The 15,893-nt window shown below is 51.2% G+C and overlaps 2 protein-coding genes across 3 annotated transcripts in view; both read left to right on the top strand.

The window, feature by feature from the left end:
* Thap8 (THAP domain containing 8) overlaps nt 1–2,041 on the top strand; it is a 13,629-nt gene extending 11,588 nt beyond the window's left edge. Inside the window, exons 4-5 of the mRNA XM_033765983.1 lie at nt 1–179; nt 1,335–2,041. The exon at nt 1–179 is cut by the window's left edge and continues 38 nt beyond it. Of these exons, the coding sequence (XP_033621874.1) occupies nt 1–179; nt 1,335–1,604 (449 nt within the window). The 3' untranslated portion in view covers nt 1,605–2,041. The remainder of the gene's footprint in view (nt 180–1,334) is intronic.
* A 1,912-nt stretch (nt 2,042–3,953) lies between these two features.
* The window catches only part of Clip3 (CAP-Gly domain containing linker protein 3), a 14,287-nt gene continuing 2,347 nt past the window's right edge, over nt 3,954–15,893 (top strand). The window contains exons 1-12 of one of the 2 annotated variants that reach the window (XM_010631881.3): nt 3,954–4,121; nt 4,482–4,660; nt 7,953–8,092; nt 8,177–8,270; nt 8,641–8,802; nt 9,208–9,326; nt 10,240–10,476; nt 13,559–13,694; nt 13,817–13,945; nt 14,969–15,112; nt 15,180–15,303; nt 15,502–15,566. In XM_010631881.3, the coding sequence (XP_010630183.1) occupies nt 4,495–4,660; nt 7,953–8,092; nt 8,177–8,270; nt 8,641–8,802; nt 9,208–9,326; nt 10,240–10,476; nt 13,559–13,694; nt 13,817–13,945; nt 14,969–15,112; nt 15,180–15,303; nt 15,502–15,566 (1,516 nt within the window). In that variant the 5' untranslated portion in view covers nt 3,954–4,121; nt 4,482–4,494. Of the gene's footprint in view, nt 4,122–4,439; nt 4,661–7,952; nt 8,093–8,176; nt 8,271–8,640; nt 8,803–9,207; nt 9,327–10,239; nt 10,477–13,558; nt 13,695–13,816; nt 13,946–14,968; nt 15,113–15,179; nt 15,304–15,501; nt 15,567–15,893 lie in introns of both variants that reach the window. The other variant, XM_010631880.3, reaches the window with a different exon arrangement.

The raw sequence follows: 15,893 nt of genomic DNA, 5'->3' as shown, positions 1-15,893 counted from the left end.
CTGCCCAGCATCAGCGGACCGGGCTGGGTACAACGCTCGGAGCCCTGCAGCGGCGCGTGCGGAGGCTGCAGCGGCGGCAGGAGAGGCACCAGGCTCAGCTGCGGGATCTGGAACAACTGGCGCAACAGTTGTGCAGGGAGAACGTGCGGGCACGGGCGCACCGGGGCCCGCTGTGTGTGGTGAGTGTGGCCCGGGGCTTCGGACTGGCCTAGCCCGCACAGTCCCTTCTTTTAAGTAGGCTTAATGTTTACAAATTCCAACATTTCACCAGGTTTCCAAATTGCTAGTATCTGGGGAGGGTGGGAGTGGGATCTGGGACTGAGGATGTGGTTTAGTGGCAGAGCTCTTGCTTAGCATGCACCAGGCCCTGGGTTCCATCCCAGATACTGGAAAGGGAAAAAAAAAAGTCACTCTGGCAATGCCAAGTAACTATTGGCCAGAACTGAGTAAAAGCTGCTCCATTTATGCATAATAATATTTGGGGAGCTCTTTGTGCCAGACACATAGTTAATAATATTGAAAATACACTTAATCTTGATACTGCTGTTGTCTCCATTTTCCAGATTAAAAACAGGCTCAGAGCAGCCCAGTAATTTGCCCAAAGTCAAGGAGCCAGTAAACCACAGAGCCATACATGCTGTCCCAGAGAAGGGGAGCTTCTTCCTGTCTGGCCCCTGTAGAGCTGGAGTTTGCAGTCCCTCTGCTGGTAGCTCCCAGGCTCTGTGGCCCTTACATTTTTACTGCCTCTGTGTACGTGTGTGTGTGTGTGTGTGTGTGTGTGCGCGCGCGCGCGTGTGTGCATTGAAAACAAAAGATTAACCAAGCCTTTCCCTCACTTAAAATCCCAGAGTGGAGCCTGAGCTATGGACACTGGACTCATGGGTGGGGGTTCAGGAAGGTGCCCTCACAGTTCCTCTGTAATGAGGTGTCGCATATCGACAGCCAGTGGATTAGCCAGGACTCACAGGTGAGATTTGTTTGACCTTGACGATGCTTTAAAGTAATGTCTGGTCTTTGCTAAAGGCCCAGCAGATCTAGCAGCACTGGGTTTGTATTCTTAGAGAAGTTAAGTCAGCTGGAGTTGCAGTGCAGCTGCTTCTGGGGCCTCTGAAACTGTGCCCTGGGACCCTGAAGGACAGGGGCTGGGACAGAGCTCTGGCTTGGGCCTTGGCTGTCCCATGGGTTGACAGTGACTCTGTCTCTCCATGTCTGCCCCCAATCTGTCCCCCACGTGTCCCATCTTTTTCCCCACTTCCCCGTACTACTGACCTCTCTCATGAATGTCTCTGGCCTCACATCTGCTTCTCTGTCTCCCTGTATCTCTCCACCACATTTTGCTCTGTTTCCTGGAACTCCCTTCCCTCCCTGGCTTTCCCAATTGCCACCATGTCTGTCTGTCCCTCTGTCTCCTCCCACTCCCTTATGTTCCCTATCTCTACCACTTCATTCATGGGATGGCCCAGCTGCCCAGACCTGAGGAATCCCGAACTGTCACCATCATCTGCGGAGAGTCTGACATCGCCGTGGTCCTTGCCCAGGGGCCTGCCCCTCCCACACTGGATGTCAAGTCTGAGCTCCTGGAAACCTGGGCACCCAGCGCATAAAGACCAGGTGGACAATGTCAAGGGACAGAAGATGGAAGAAGAGAGGCTTCAAACTTGGGCTTTAAAAAAAAAAAAAAAAACTTGGGCTTTTCCCAGCCTGATTGCCTGGGGAGGACCAGTGCCACTCCCAAGTGTTGGAACTCCCTACTCCTTGGGGTCCTCCTGAACTTCATGACCAACTTTGGCCCTCATTCCCCTACATACCTGGCCCCTGCCATCTGCAGCTCAAATCTTTGTAGTCAGGAAAGCCACCTCAGAGCAGAACAAGGGTTTGTGTCTGGGGAGTACTATACCTGGCTCCCATGAGCCCAGGCACCCTGTGCCAAGCATGCTGCTGAGCTGAGGACACAGCAGTGGGAGAGCAACAACCATCCCTGCCCTCATGGTTCTCACATCCTGCTTGAGTTAAAGGTGAACTAGTAAATCAGTAAACCACATCACTTCAGACTGTGATAAGTGTTATAAAGATGGAATAAAAACATGATTGAGAGGAGGAAAGGGGGAAGCCTCTCTGAGGAGGCAGGATTTGAGCAGAAAGCTGGATGGTGAGCTGGTGTGGACGGAACATGGCCAGTACTCCAACAACAGTGCTGTAGAGCCCCTACCATCTAGGGCAGTGATGGTAAATCTTTTAGAGACTGAGTGCCCAAAGAGCAACTCAAAACCAACTCAGTTATCACAAAATGCCAACAATGCAATTAAACCTGAACGCTCAGTGTACCATAGGTTCACCACCGCTGACCTAGGGCATCAGAGCAAGGAGTGTGGTCTTTGAAGAAAAGTGGCATGGGGCAGGGTTTAACTGTAGATGTGTAGAGCAGGGAAGGTGTCACTGAAAAGAAGGGAGAAAGAGAACCATGAAGTTGTCTGGAGGAAGAACCTTCCGGGCAGAAGGAACAGCTAGTGCAAAGGCCCTGGGGTAAGGAAAAGGAAGGAGGCCATATGGCCAGAATGAATGAAGGGAAAAGTCAGAGGAGAGTTGGTAGGGGCAAGTTCATGAAGAGCCTTGGACATGGCTGAGAGCACTGGCTTTTCCCTGGAGTAGAGTGTAGCAAGCAGATGCTGCGGAGTCAGGAAGGACCCTGGTGTGACAGGTGTAACAGGTCCCTGTGGCTGCGATGTTGGAAGCAGACTGGGATGGAAGGGTGGGGAAGTGGGGAGAACAAAGGAGGCCACTGGCATAGACCAGGCGAGAGAAGGTAAAGGATGGGGCAGGGCAAGGTGGCACTGCTTGTAAATCCCAGCACTGTGGAAAGACTGAAGCAAAAGGACTGCGAGCTTTGACGCATGCCAGGGCAACTCAGTGAGACTCTGTCTCAAAATTTTAAAAGGTGGGCTAGGAATGTAGCTCAGTGGTACAGCATCCCTGAGCTTGATCCCCAATACCACAAAAAAGGAAAAGATGAAGGACATGGGTTGGGGTAGGGGGTGAAATTCTGGAACTGTTTTGCAGACTTCCCATTAGAGGGTTGAGAAGAGAAAAGTGGTCACCCAGGCAGAATTGATTTGGGGCAGAGCAGGCAGTAGCCGGCCCAGGTGTGAGGCTGAGCCAGGGCTCCGTGCTGGTTCCAGAAGGGCCATTGACAGATCTGTCCCCCCAGGCACTGCTACTACAGTTATGTGGCCTGGAGACTGAGAACCTGACTCCACAGACTGCTTGGTTTCATATTTTAGCTCAATTACCAGCTTGCTGTGTTCCCATGAGCAAGCAGCTTAACCTCTCTGGGCCTTAGTAAGTGAAGAAACTGTACGATGATGATTAAGATGAAGACAATGGTGATATAAAACCACTCCCCTACGACCCCTTCTTTGGCTGAGCATGCACAAGGAGTTAGGACTGAGGCCCTGGAGAGAGGAAACATCCATCACCACTGCACAGACACCACTGCCCTCGCTGGCCTGGTTTGCAGGTCCAAGAGCACACATGCTCTGTCACAGCAGGAGTTAATAAAAAGACCTGCACCAGTTGGGAGTAGTGACATATGCCTGTGATCGCAGCAGTGACTCAATCTGAATTAAGAGAATTGCAAGTTCGAGTCCCACCAGGGAAACTGATCTAGACCCTATCTGAAAAATAAACAAATTTTAGAAGGGCTGGGAATGTAGCTCAGTGTGAAGGCCCTGGGATCAATCCCCAGTGCTGCAAAAACAAAACAACAATAAAGACCTGCGTGTTTTACCACAGCTTTTTATTGCCCTGTCTCTGATTGTCTCTCCTCCATCTCGTGCCTCACATCCCTCCCTGCTGCGCTCTTCTCTCCCTCACCCCATCCTGGGTACCTCCAGCGCTTCCATCCGCTAGAGCTGCCTCCAGCACCTCCGCCCCCGCGTCGCAGCAAGGCGCATGCGCCGTCAGCGCCCCGCCCTCCACCCCCATCCCCCTCAGGCGTCTGGGCCTCGTCCCCTTCTCTCTGTCTCCCTTTCCTCCCGTCTGGTCCCCTGACACCGACCCCCCATTATCATTACTTCTACGGTCTCCTCGTTCCCAGCCTCGGTCTCCAACCCAGTCCAGCTGAGGTAAGATGGGAAGAGGGGAGGCTCCTGAGAAGGGGAGGGGCGAAGCATCCTGCATCTCGAGATAAACAAACCCCGGGAGGGGGCGGCCAGGACTGAGGGGCTTGAGGCTGGAGAAGAATGGGGGGCTGGGCCTGGGGGAGGTGGCAAGCGCTGGCCACCTATCGGGGCGGGGGGGTCCTTCTGATGGGCAACAGGGGCCCCTATGGTTGCTCAAGATCCACAGCTGGGGAGGCAGGAGCCACTCGGGGCCCTGGGAGCGTCTAGGGGCTCCAACCCCGAGCCTGTGGGGCGCCCTCTCTAGCAGACCTCTGCCTCCAGGGTTTGCCTGCCAGGCCATCTCCAACTCTGCACCCCTCCAAGGGCCACCAAGATCATGACTAAGACAGATCCTGCCCCGATGGCCCCTCCACCCCGAGGGGAGCAGGAAGAAGAGGAGGAAGAGGATGAACCTGTGCCAGAAGCCCCCAGCCCCACCCAGGAGCGGCGACAGAAGCCTGTTGTGCACCCCTCCGCACCTGCCCCTCTCCCCAAGGACTATGGTAACCACTGTTTCCGCCCTGAAATCTGGCCTGGAAACTTGGGTGACCAGGGAGGGTGGGCTGAGCTCTGCTGGTGGTAATGGTGGGGGGACTGAGAAGGCAATCCAGAGAAGACTTGGCTACAGAACCTTTCATTTATTTTGTTTACTCATTGGAGAGTGGAATTGGAATAATCCTAATCTTTGATTCATGACGTATCATTCAGTCATTTAGTCATTCAACAAACATGTTTTGAGTGCTCCTACGGCCCTGGGTTTATAGTAGGAGTAGGGTCCTCAGCAGCAGAACAATACAGGTGTAGTCTTTGAGAGAACTCACAGGCCTAAGTAACAACCACACCAATAAGTATAAAAGTATAAAAATATAATTCCAAGACATAATAAGCATTGTATTTATCAAGAACAAGATGCTTCAGGAGCTCTTAAAGACATGATTTTCCTTAGGAGGTAATCTTTGGGGGAGATCTGAGAGCAAATTGGGGTTCACTGAGGGAAGAGTCAGGAAAGGAAGGGATGACTGCAGGAGTAAGGAACATGGAGAAGGAGCCGAAGAAGTCTCTTGGAAACACTAGAAGTGTCTAACCATTTATCAAGCAATTTTATAGAGTGCTGTTACACTGTGCCAAACTCTATGCTGGGTGATGGGAAGTTAATGAGCCATCCAGGCACTATCCCTGTTCTCAAGAGAGCAGAGACTAAATAAGTGAACAGATAAATAAATCAGATGAGTTCAGATTGGAGAGAGTGCCATGGAAAAAAGAAAGGGTAGAGATACAGTAATAATGGCGGTGGGGCCTCCTACTTGAGACCAAATAGGTGGGTCTTCTTGATGAGATGACATTTGGGCCGAGACCCAAAACATGAAGCGTAATCAGCCACGCGACTGCTAGAGAAAGAATGTTCTAGGCAGAAAATGATAAGTACAGAAGACCTGAGGCTGAACTGAGCTTGGAACAGAAGAGCCATAGAGCTACTTTTAGGGAGCGATCAGAGATGGGGTGGGAATTGGCATGGGCCAAATCTAAAAGGGCCTTAAAGACCACACAGGATTTTGGATATATTCTAAATCTGGTGGGGGTGGGGGAAATGTGTGTGTGTGTGTGTGTGTGTATGTTGTGTGTTATGGGGGTGGCCAAGCAGAAGAGCAGCAGGTTTGACTTAGAATTTTAAAAACTTCCTCTGGCTTCTGATTAGAGAGAGCTAGATACAGGAAGAAGGCTTTAGAAGGTGTTAGCTATGAATCCCCAGCAGCTGTAAAATTTAGAAACATACTAGGTTCGGTTGGCATCATGAGGAAGGGGCAGAGAGATGGCATGTGTGGGTGTGTCACCCACTACAGGGGTAAGTTTGTTTCCTTTTTTTGTTTTTTTACTGGGGATCGAACTCAGGACCTTGAGTTTACCAGGCAAGTGGTGGAACCACTGAGCTAAATCCCCAGCCCAAGTTTGGTTCAATATGATAGAAAACTAAGAAAATTATTTGGGTGCCCGAGTTGTGTGTGTGTCTGTGTGTGTGTGTGTCCGCGTGTCCACCCTCAGGAAATTGGAAAAATCCTCTTGGGAACTGTGGCTAGGGCCTGGGGCCAGTGGGAAGTCAGAGGGTCTGTCCTGCTTAAAAGGGATGGGGTTGTTCACAGAATGGGAAGGAATTGGGAATGTAGTCTAGGCCAGAGAGAAAGCTAGGATGGACTCCGAGAGGAAATCATGTGTGCTCGTTGTATTTGTACATTAATTCAGCAGAGACTGACTAAGCACTTACTGCATGGGCTGCTGTGCCTACCCTGCATGGGAATAAGAGAGTGAACAAGGCAAAATAGAAAATGTTTGCACCCCAGTGACGGTGATAGGTGAGAAGGAAAAGAAAAAAATAGGGAAGAGGAGGAAGAGAAGGAGGGAGAAAGGAAGAGAGGAAAGAAGTAGTGATATGTGTTGTGATAAAATTGAAACATGTAAGAATGGGAAGGACAGGGCTGCTGGTTGGGATGGGGCGGTCTGGGGAGGCCTCGTCTGAGAAGGTGGTGTTTGAGCCACAGCCTGCAAAGCAATGTGAAGATCTCACGCTACAGTGTCGGGTGGGAAAACAGTGAGTGCAGTGAGATAGGACTTTGCCTGGCACACGGGAAGGACAGAAGGAGGCCAGTGTGTCTGGAGGGGAGGAGGGAGAGGGTGAGCACAGAGAAGTGAGGGGCTAGGTTGTGCAGGGCAGGACCTGGTGTGCCATGGGGAAGACCCTGGCTGGTTCCCTGAGCAGGACGGGCGCCCAGGGAGGGCTCTGAGCCAAAGAGGGCTGTGACGTGAATGGGCTTTGAAAAGGAGCATGCAGGCTCACTGCAGAGACACCTTCCATGTGGCAGTTCCCCGGGCTGTGTGTGATCTAGTCATTCACGTACTCACTCAGCACACACAGTTCTGGCACATTGCCACAGGGAGCAATATGTCAGTCTAATGGGGGGTGGGGGTAGAAGTGCCTCTGGGCACACAGATTGGGTCCTGCTCCTTCATTGGTACATTTTTTTTTTTTTATACTGGGAATCAAACTCAGGACCTTGCACTTGCAAGGCAGGTGTGGTGCTGCTGAGCTAAATCCCCGGCCCTTCCTGGGTACATTTTATATGGACTGAAGCTGGGCGTGGTGGCGCATGCCTGTGATCTTGGGAGGCTGAGGCAGGAGGATCACTGTGAGTTTGAGACCAGCCTGGGCCACATAGTGAGTTCCAGGTCAGTCTCAACTATATAGTGAGACCTTGTCTCGAAAAACAAAACAAAACATTTTATATGGACTGTACAATATTTGAAAAAACAAAACTCCAAGGATTGATTTATTTATTGCATAAGTGGGAATTGAACTGAGGGTCTTTTGCACTGAACTGCATCCCCAGGCGCCACCTCCTCTCCTTTTAAATTTTTGAGACAGGATCTTGCTTAGTTGCCCAGGCTATGCTGGAATTTGTGATCCTCTTGCCTCAGCTTCCCAGAGTGGTGGAATTACAGGCACCACACCCAGTTTAGAATTTTCTTAAAGACCTGGATGTCCGGCTCCCCTCTCTCTCCCCTAAAAAATCTGGCTAAACTGTTCATATTCTGACAGGGAAACAGAGCCAGCGCAGCCAGGCGCACAAATCATCCAGATTTTTATGTGATTCTGAAACCTGTGCTGGCCACAAAAAATGCCTGTGCCAGTTTGAGACCCTGCCTTAGGCTCTTAAAGGCAAAGATCTTGAGTTCCTCTGGCTCAGGACAGAAGGGTGGATGGTCAGCTTGCCTGAGGTGACCTTGGATCTCTCCCTCTTCCAGCCTTCACCTTCTTTGATCCCAATGATCCTGCATGCCAGGAGATTCTGTTTGACCCCCAGACCACCATCCCGGAGCTGTTCGCCATTGTGCGCCAGTGGGTGCCCCAAGTCCAGCACAAGATAGATGTCATCGGCAATGAGGTAGGAGCATTGTGGAGACTAGAGAGGGAGCGATGTGGTCTCCCACATGTTGGGTAACCTTCTCCTGTCTCTTGGTTCTCCCAGATTCTGCGTCGAGGCTGCCATGTGAATGATCGAGATGGGCTGACTGACATGACCCTACTCCATTACGCGTGCAAGGCTGGTGCCCATGGAGTTGGTGAGGGCCCAAGCCCCCAAACCACGCTCAGTCTCCACAGCCTTAAAACCATCCGGGCACTTTGGGAAGCTGAAGCAGGAGGATCTTAAATTTGAACCCAGCCTAGGCAACTTACTGAGACCTTGTCTCAAAATAAAAAAATGAAAACAGGGCTGGGGATGTAGCTTAGTCCTCAGTGTGAGGGTGGAGGATTCAGTCTTCAGTGCTGGAAAGAAAAAATAACAAACCCCAAACATTCAGAATTCAGTCCCTAAGACCCCCATCTGGAACCTACAACGTAAGATCCCAAAGTGTAGTTGGGGAGCCCCCCCCCAGGTGCTGGATGCGTGCTCGGTAGGAGGCCTTCCAGGGTAACTAGACTGTCGCGCAGGGGACCCGGCTGCGGCTGTGCGCCTCTCGCAGCAGCTGCTGGCGCTGGGCGCCGACGTGACCCTGCGCAGCCGCTGGACCAACATGAACGCGCTTCACTATGCGGCCTATTTCGACGTGCCCGACCTTGTGCGCGTGCTTCTAAAGGGCGCGCGGCCCCGAGGTGAGGAGAAGGGTTGTGGAGCAAGGGAAGAGGACCTGGGTGAAATGGTGGGGACCGGGAGCGGTGGGCAGCGCGAGGCCTGGTTGAGCGGGAGGGTAGGACCAGGAGGGGCGGCGCTATCTCTGAGGCTTGGGGAGGCCTCGAGAGCTGGGAGAGATTGAGGCAGTGCACATCCCTGTATTCCTAACACATTGGGATGCTGAGGCAGGAGACCCACAAGCTGAGTCCAGCCTGGGAAAATGAGTGACTTAGGGAGGCCCTGGAAATAAAAAAGGGCCCTGGATGTAGCTCAGTGTGAAGGCCCTGAATTCAGTCCCTAGTACTGCAGGGTCGGGATGGAGGTGCCAGGAGCTGTGTTATTTCCACTTGGGCTCACCCAGAACTCTGCTCTTGCCCACTTCCCAGTGGTGAACTCCACCTGCAGTGACTTCAACCACGGCTCAGCCCTGCACATTGCTGCGTCCAACCTGTGCCTGGGAGCGGCCAAATGTCTCCTAGAGCATGGTGCCAACCCTGCATTGAGGGTACTGTGATCCTGGGCTAGCTGGTTATCTTCCTCCCCCTCCCTCCCTTTCTTCCTCTTCGTTTCTCCTTCTCTCCCTCTCTTCCTCCACCTCCCTCCAACAGGTCTCTGCATAGGACAAGCACCATTTGGCCTTTCTCGACTCCTAAAATACTACACAAACCATCTTTACGTTCAGCAAATGAAATAATAGGTGTTATTTAGTGTCCGTTATATGGCAGGCGAAGTCTATTATAACCCCTGGTTTTACAACAGGGAAATGGAGGTAGAAAGATGGAAAGGATTTGGGTCATCCGGCAAGGAATATCTTTTCTTTGAGCCCTGCCCAGCCCCGTGGCCGTGTACCAGCAGCATTTTGATGTCATGGGGAAAGTACTGTAGAGCTGGGCCCTCTGTAAATGAGAGGTCTCACATAAGTCTCATTATTATCTTGACCTCTGTCCCTCCCATTCCCTGGGTCCCACCCTCAATACCAGTGACCCTGCAGCTTCCCTAATACTGTGCTCTTGGCGTATGCCCCTGAGACCCTGCCCTCTCCTCATTCCCCACTGGTTGAGAGTTTGACCTCTGACCCCAAAGCACAGCTCCGAGCCGTTCTCAAGGTCACCCCTCAACCCACTACAGGCCCATTATCCCCTCAGGGCTCTTTAGAACCATGACCCCACCTAAGGGTGTGACCTACACAACAGCCTCAGTCCCTGTTGGTTCCACTTGATCCTACCCTCAATTACTGGACACAGCCCCAGCCCAGGTCACAGGAGTGGACTCCCCTGGGGTCTGCACCTTAATGCCCCACCCCTTCTTATTCTTCTGTTGGCCCATATGACCTGGTCCTTTCCTGTTCACCCAGATCGGTGGCCTCCCTGGGAGTGTTGCCACTAAGTCCCTGCCTCTCTCTCCCCATTGGTCCACAGAATCGAAAGGGACAGGTGCCAGCCGAGGTGGTCCCAGACCCTATGGACATGTCCCTGGACAAAGCAGAAGCAGCACTGGTGGCTAAGGAGCTGCGAACGCTGCTGGAGGAGGCTGTGCCACTGTCTTGTGCCCTCCCCAAAGTCACACTACCCAACTATGACAACGTGCCAGGCAATCTCATGCTCAGCGCACTGGGCCTGCGCCTAGGAGACCGCGTGCTGCTGGACGGCCAGAAGGTTAGGGGTTGGGGGTGGGGGGTGGGACTCAGCCCCCTCATCCCTCAGAGCTGGGTCCTGGGACTGCATACACACGATCCCCTTTGTCTGCCCACCCTCACAAAGTCATTCACACAGTACTTTATTTCATCAAACAATTATTCTGTGAATTCTTCCTTTGTGCTCCACCCTGTGTTGAGTTTTTGGTCCAGAGGCGGGAATGAGAGCCATCCTCTGACAGTGACAGTGTAGAGTAGTCATGGCTGAAACATGAGCAGAGCAATCAGCACAGCTCTGTGCCCCCATGGTCCCTAGGGTCCCAAGGTCCCCAGCTGGGCCCATCTCACTCTCAGAGTGGTCAGGACTTGACCAGGACAGTACAGGTCAGAGTGCTGGAGGCAGGAGTGGTTTTAGCTAGGGTTCTGAGACACCTTCTCTGAGGAGGCTATTTCCAAGCTGAGACAGGAAGGAGCTTACCTTGCAAAATATAGAAGTGACAAGTACCAAGACCCAGCAGTGGGAAGGTGCAGTGTGACTGGAGAGTTGTTTTCGGTTGGGTTGTGCAGAAGTCAGAGGGACTGGATCATACCAGCCCTGCAGGCCATTAGAAGGAATTTGGATTTTGTTTCTTACACAGTGAGAAACCATTCAAGTCACATCTTGTTTCCTAATCAGGAATTTTGGGGTTGGGGATTTATTTCAGTGGTGCCATGCCTGCCTAGCAAGTGCAAGGTCCTGAGTTTGATCCCTGGTACTGAAAAAAAAAAAAAAAGGAATTCTGCATGTATGAGCCCCAATCCAGGAAAACTTTCTGTACATAATTTAATCAAACCCACTGGATGATTCTGAAAGGATGGTTGACTCCTCCCATTTTACATCCCAGAAGACTAAAAGAACCTCTGAGACGTGAAGCCCTTTGTCCAAAGACACATCCTGCTCCTCAGAGAAGCAGCACAGTGCAGTGTTTTCACCCTTAGGGTCAGCGACTGGCCCAGGTCCATCTCCGTTTTACCTATTACCAGCCAGTGATCCCAGCTCGCTGGGCAAGTTTCTTCACCTGTAAATGGAAATGGTGATAGCAGTCATCTCGGGGTGGTGGTGGGGTAAACCACGTAAGGCCCTTAGAACACAGCCTGGTGTACACTGAAGTGTCTTTGTGGGCAAAGAACTATTCCAGGCCTCGCCAAGCCCTCCTAAGTCGACACTTTTTTTTTTTTTTTGGTACCGGGGATTGAATTTGGGCCTGTGCGCTTGCGAGGCAGGCGGCAGCACCACTGAGCCAAATCCCCAGCCCAGTCGGCACTATTAATTAGCTTGTGTAATTTTTATTCCTTTACAGTGGTAGGGGTGCTAGGCAAGCTGTACTCCAGTTAGCTCGTTTTAGAGACAAGGAACTGCTAGAGCATGTGTTTAGCATTCATGAGGCTCTGGGGTCAATGTGCACCACCAAGCAGGGAAAGAAAGACAAGGAACTGAGTCGTGGAGGCGTAGTAGTGTCACACAAGATATAACTGCAGTCACCGAAGACTCACTGGAGCCAACCATCTTTACATGTGTTAAAAATGTGTCCCCACTAGTGGTGCCTGTGATTCCAGCACTCGGGGAGGCTGAGGCAGGAGAATCATAAATTCCAACCCAGTCTGGGCAATTTAGCAATTTAGTGAGACCCTGTTTTAAAAAAGAAAAAAGAGCTGGGCGTGGTGGCACACGCCTGTAATCCCAGCACTCGGGAGGCTGAGACAGGAGGATCGCTGTGAATTCGAGACCAGCCTGGGCTACATAGTATGTTCCAGGTCAGTCTCAACTACATAGTGAGACCCTGTCTCAAACAAACAAACAAACAAACAAACAAAAACCCCACAAAAAACTGTAGGCTCCCTAATACTCAGAAATGCAAAAAATAAAAAAGCTGGAGATATAGCTAAGGACAAAGGCACTTGGTTCAATCCGTAGTACTACTACTGCCAAAATAAAAAGACCCCTCCCCAGGCATACCTATAATTCCAGCTACTTGAGAGGCTGAGGCAGGAGAATTACAAGTGGAGGCAACCTGGGCAATATAGTGAGATCTGTCTAAAAATTAAAAAAATTAAAAGGCCTAGGGATGTAGCTCAGTGGTAGAGTACCCCTGGATTCAATCTTTAGTACCCCCCCAATAAAAAGTGTCCCACAACCACCCCTTGGGGTGGGTTGCTGTCCTTATTTTCCAGGTGAAACTAAAGCTCAGGAAGTCCCCTGATCAAAGTTACACTATGATAATAACCTACACTTGCTGCTCCCTTACTTAATAGCAGGCCTTATTCTGAGGGCTTTAATTACTTCAGAAGAGCCTTGTCCAGTGGACCCTTTTCTTTAAGACAGAGTCTCACCTGGAGTATAACTAAGTGGTAGAGCATGTGGTTAGCATGCATAAGGCTCAGGTTCGCTCACTAAACCTCGAATTGGCCTTGAGTTCACAATCCTCCTGCCTCAGCCTCCCCAGTGATGAGATTACCAGCATGCACTACCATGCTTGGCTTCCAATAGCCCTTGCTGTGATGGTGGGAATATTCTGGGTCTGGGTCTGTGTATTCCAAGAAAATAGCCACAAGGTGCATGTAGCTATTGAGTACTTGAAATTTGGCTAGTATAAGCTGGGCGTGGTGGCGCATGCCTGTAAGCACAACACTTGGGAGGCTGAGGCAGGGGGATTGCTGAGAATTCGAGGCCAGCCTGGGCTACACAGTGAGTTCGAGGCCAGCCTGGACTACATAGTGAGATCCTGCAACTCCAAACAAAACAAAAGAAATTTGGCTAGTATGACTGGGAAATGAATTTTTAATTTAGTGAAATTTCAGATTGTCATAATTGGCTAATGACCACTTACTGTATTGGTCGGGGGGAAGTCTGTAACAGTCCTGTAAGGTGGGTGCATTTCCTCTTCTCACTTTGCACATGAGGAAAATGAGGTACAGAGAGGTTAAGCTGTACAGCTAGTAAATGATATTGGAGCTGAAATCGAGTCCAAACTCCTGTATCTACCCCACCATGCTGCCTGTTGCCAGTGGTCCACCATAGCCTCTCAAGGTCCCTTTCCAATCTGTGTCCTTTCTTGTCTCCCCAGACAGGCACACTGCGGTTCTGTGGAACCACAGAATTTGCCAGCGGCCAGTGGGTGGGCGTGGAGCTGGACGAACCTGAGGGCAAGAACGATGGCAGTGTCGGGGGTGTCCGGTACTTCATCTGCCCTCCCAAGCAGGGTTAGTCCCCCTGTGGCCCAGGAGGGTGGGGGTGCCGGTGTCTGGGGAAGAGGGCCAAGGGATGAGGGTATGGCCAAGGGCAGAAGCGTGGATGATGCCAAGCCCAGGCTCTGTCCCTCCAGGTCTCTTTGCCTCCGTGTCCAAGATCTCCAAGGCAGTGGATGCACCCCCATCTTCTGTTACCTCCACACCCCGGACTCCCCGGATGGACTTCTCCCGTGTCACTGGCAAAGGCCGAAGGGAACACAAAGGTCAGAGAGGGACCCCTAGGGGCCATGGTGGGAAGAGGCTGTCGGGGACATTGTGCAGGTAGCTTGCTTCCATGACTCAGTTTCTCCTCAGGTGCAAATTCCAGTTGTAGAGGACAAACCCCGAGTTCCTGACACCTGTGACTCAGTCTCTTCTTTGACTCAGTACTGGCCCCACCCCATTCTTGGAAGGAAGAACCTGTGGGTTCCTGGCCTACTGTGATGTAGTTTCCCCTCAGGCCCAAAGGTCTTCCCTGATTTTAGCAAACAATCTGTTTCTGGTGGTTCCTATTTCGTGGGTTCCTTACTTTTGTGACTTGATCTATGCTCAGACCCAAATCTCCCTTAGTTTACTTACTTATATTTGTGGTGAGGCCCCACTGTGTTGTCTAGACCAGTCTCAAACTTCTGGGCTCAAATGATACTCCTGTCTCATCTTCCCAACTGCTGGAACTACAGGCACATGCCACCTTTCTAGAACCCCTTAATTTAACTTATTTTGTGGTGCTGAGGATCACGTCCTGGACTCTGTACATGCTAGGCAGGTACTGAGTCACACCCGCAGCCCTTTTGCATTGTACTTTTAGTTTGTTGTCTTTTTTGAGAAAGGATCTTACTGTGTAGTCCAGGCTGGCCTTGAACTCTTGGTGATCCTCCTGCCTCAGCCCCTTAAATGCTGGGATTACAGATGTTTGTCACCATGCCTGGTTATCTTTTTCATTTTAAAAGGAGAGTTTCTGGGTTCCTGAATTCTGCCTCAGGTTTTTCTTTAGCTTTGAGAAAAGATTTGGGGGTTCTTCAAATTCTGTTGCCCTTTATCCTAAAATCCCCCCTCCTAGTTCTGTGGCATCTGGGATTCAGTTTCCTTTCAAACCCAAATACCCCCTCCCACCCACCGAGTTCTGGGGAAGGTTCTGGAGTTCCTCTGATTGGAGCCAGGACAGTATTACTACATTGGGGTCTTCCATTGACATGAGTTCCCAAAGTTGGTATCTGGGGTCCAACCCCCTCACCTTCTGTCCGCAGGCAAGAAGAAGTCTCCATCATCCCCATCTCTGGGCAGCCTGCAGCAGCGTGAAGGGACCAAAGCGGAAGTTGGAGACCAAGTCCTTGTGGCTGGCCAGAAGCAGGGAATTGTGCGCTTTTATGGGAAGACAGACTTTGCTCCTGGTGAGGATGGGGACTCTGGGCTGATGGGCAGCCAGGGCTAGAGGCATCCTGACACCCTCTTCTGCAGGTTACTGGTATGGCATTGAGCTGGACCAGCCCACAGGCAAGCATGATGGCTCTGTCTTTGGTGTCCGATATTTTACCTGCCCCCCTCGGCATGGGGTCTTTGCACCAGCATCCCGCATTCAGAGGTGAGCTCAAACTCTGACCCCCCAACCCAGGGAGCCACCCAGAGCCCCGGTCCATCCTCAGTCTCCTCTTTTGACCAGCAAGACAGTGTGGTTACCCCTGCCCTACCTTAGTTCTTCTGTCTAGTCCCCCAGGGTTCAGCTCCCAACTAGACCTAGGCTCTTGTGGCTCTGACATTTCGTACTCCTGTTTCTCCTCAGGATTGGTGGATCCACTGATCCCCCTGGGGACAGTGTTGGAGCCAAAAAAGTGCATCAAGTGACAAGTGAGTTGGGGGCTGGGATGTGGGGAAGAGTATAGGTCTGAGGATGAGGTGAGAGGTCATGGGTTCTCAGGTATATGTTGCTGACAGTCTCTGATATTTAGCTGGGGACACAAGATCTAAGAAAATGATGAGGCAGGGGCCCAAAGAGGATAGGTGCTATATGACATGGGAAAGTTAAGATTTTTGAGAGTTTGCAGTGTAGCCCAGTGGCAGAGCATTTGCCTAGCATGTGTGAGAACTTGGATTCCATCTCCAGCACCACAGCAAAAAAAAAAAAAAAAAAAAAAAAAAAAAAAAAAAACTGGCTCTAAGAAAGACGAGAAGTGG

This window comes from Fukomys damarensis, unplaced genomic scaffold, assembly GCF_012274545.1.
Source record: "Fukomys damarensis isolate Sample0158 unplaced genomic scaffold, DMR_v1.0_HiC HiC_scaffold_19, whole genome shotgun sequence".
NCBI classification, from domain to species: domain Eukaryota; kingdom Metazoa; phylum Chordata; class Mammalia; order Rodentia; family Bathyergidae; genus Fukomys; species Fukomys damarensis.
This window is presented reverse-complemented; position numbering and strand designations above follow the sequence as displayed.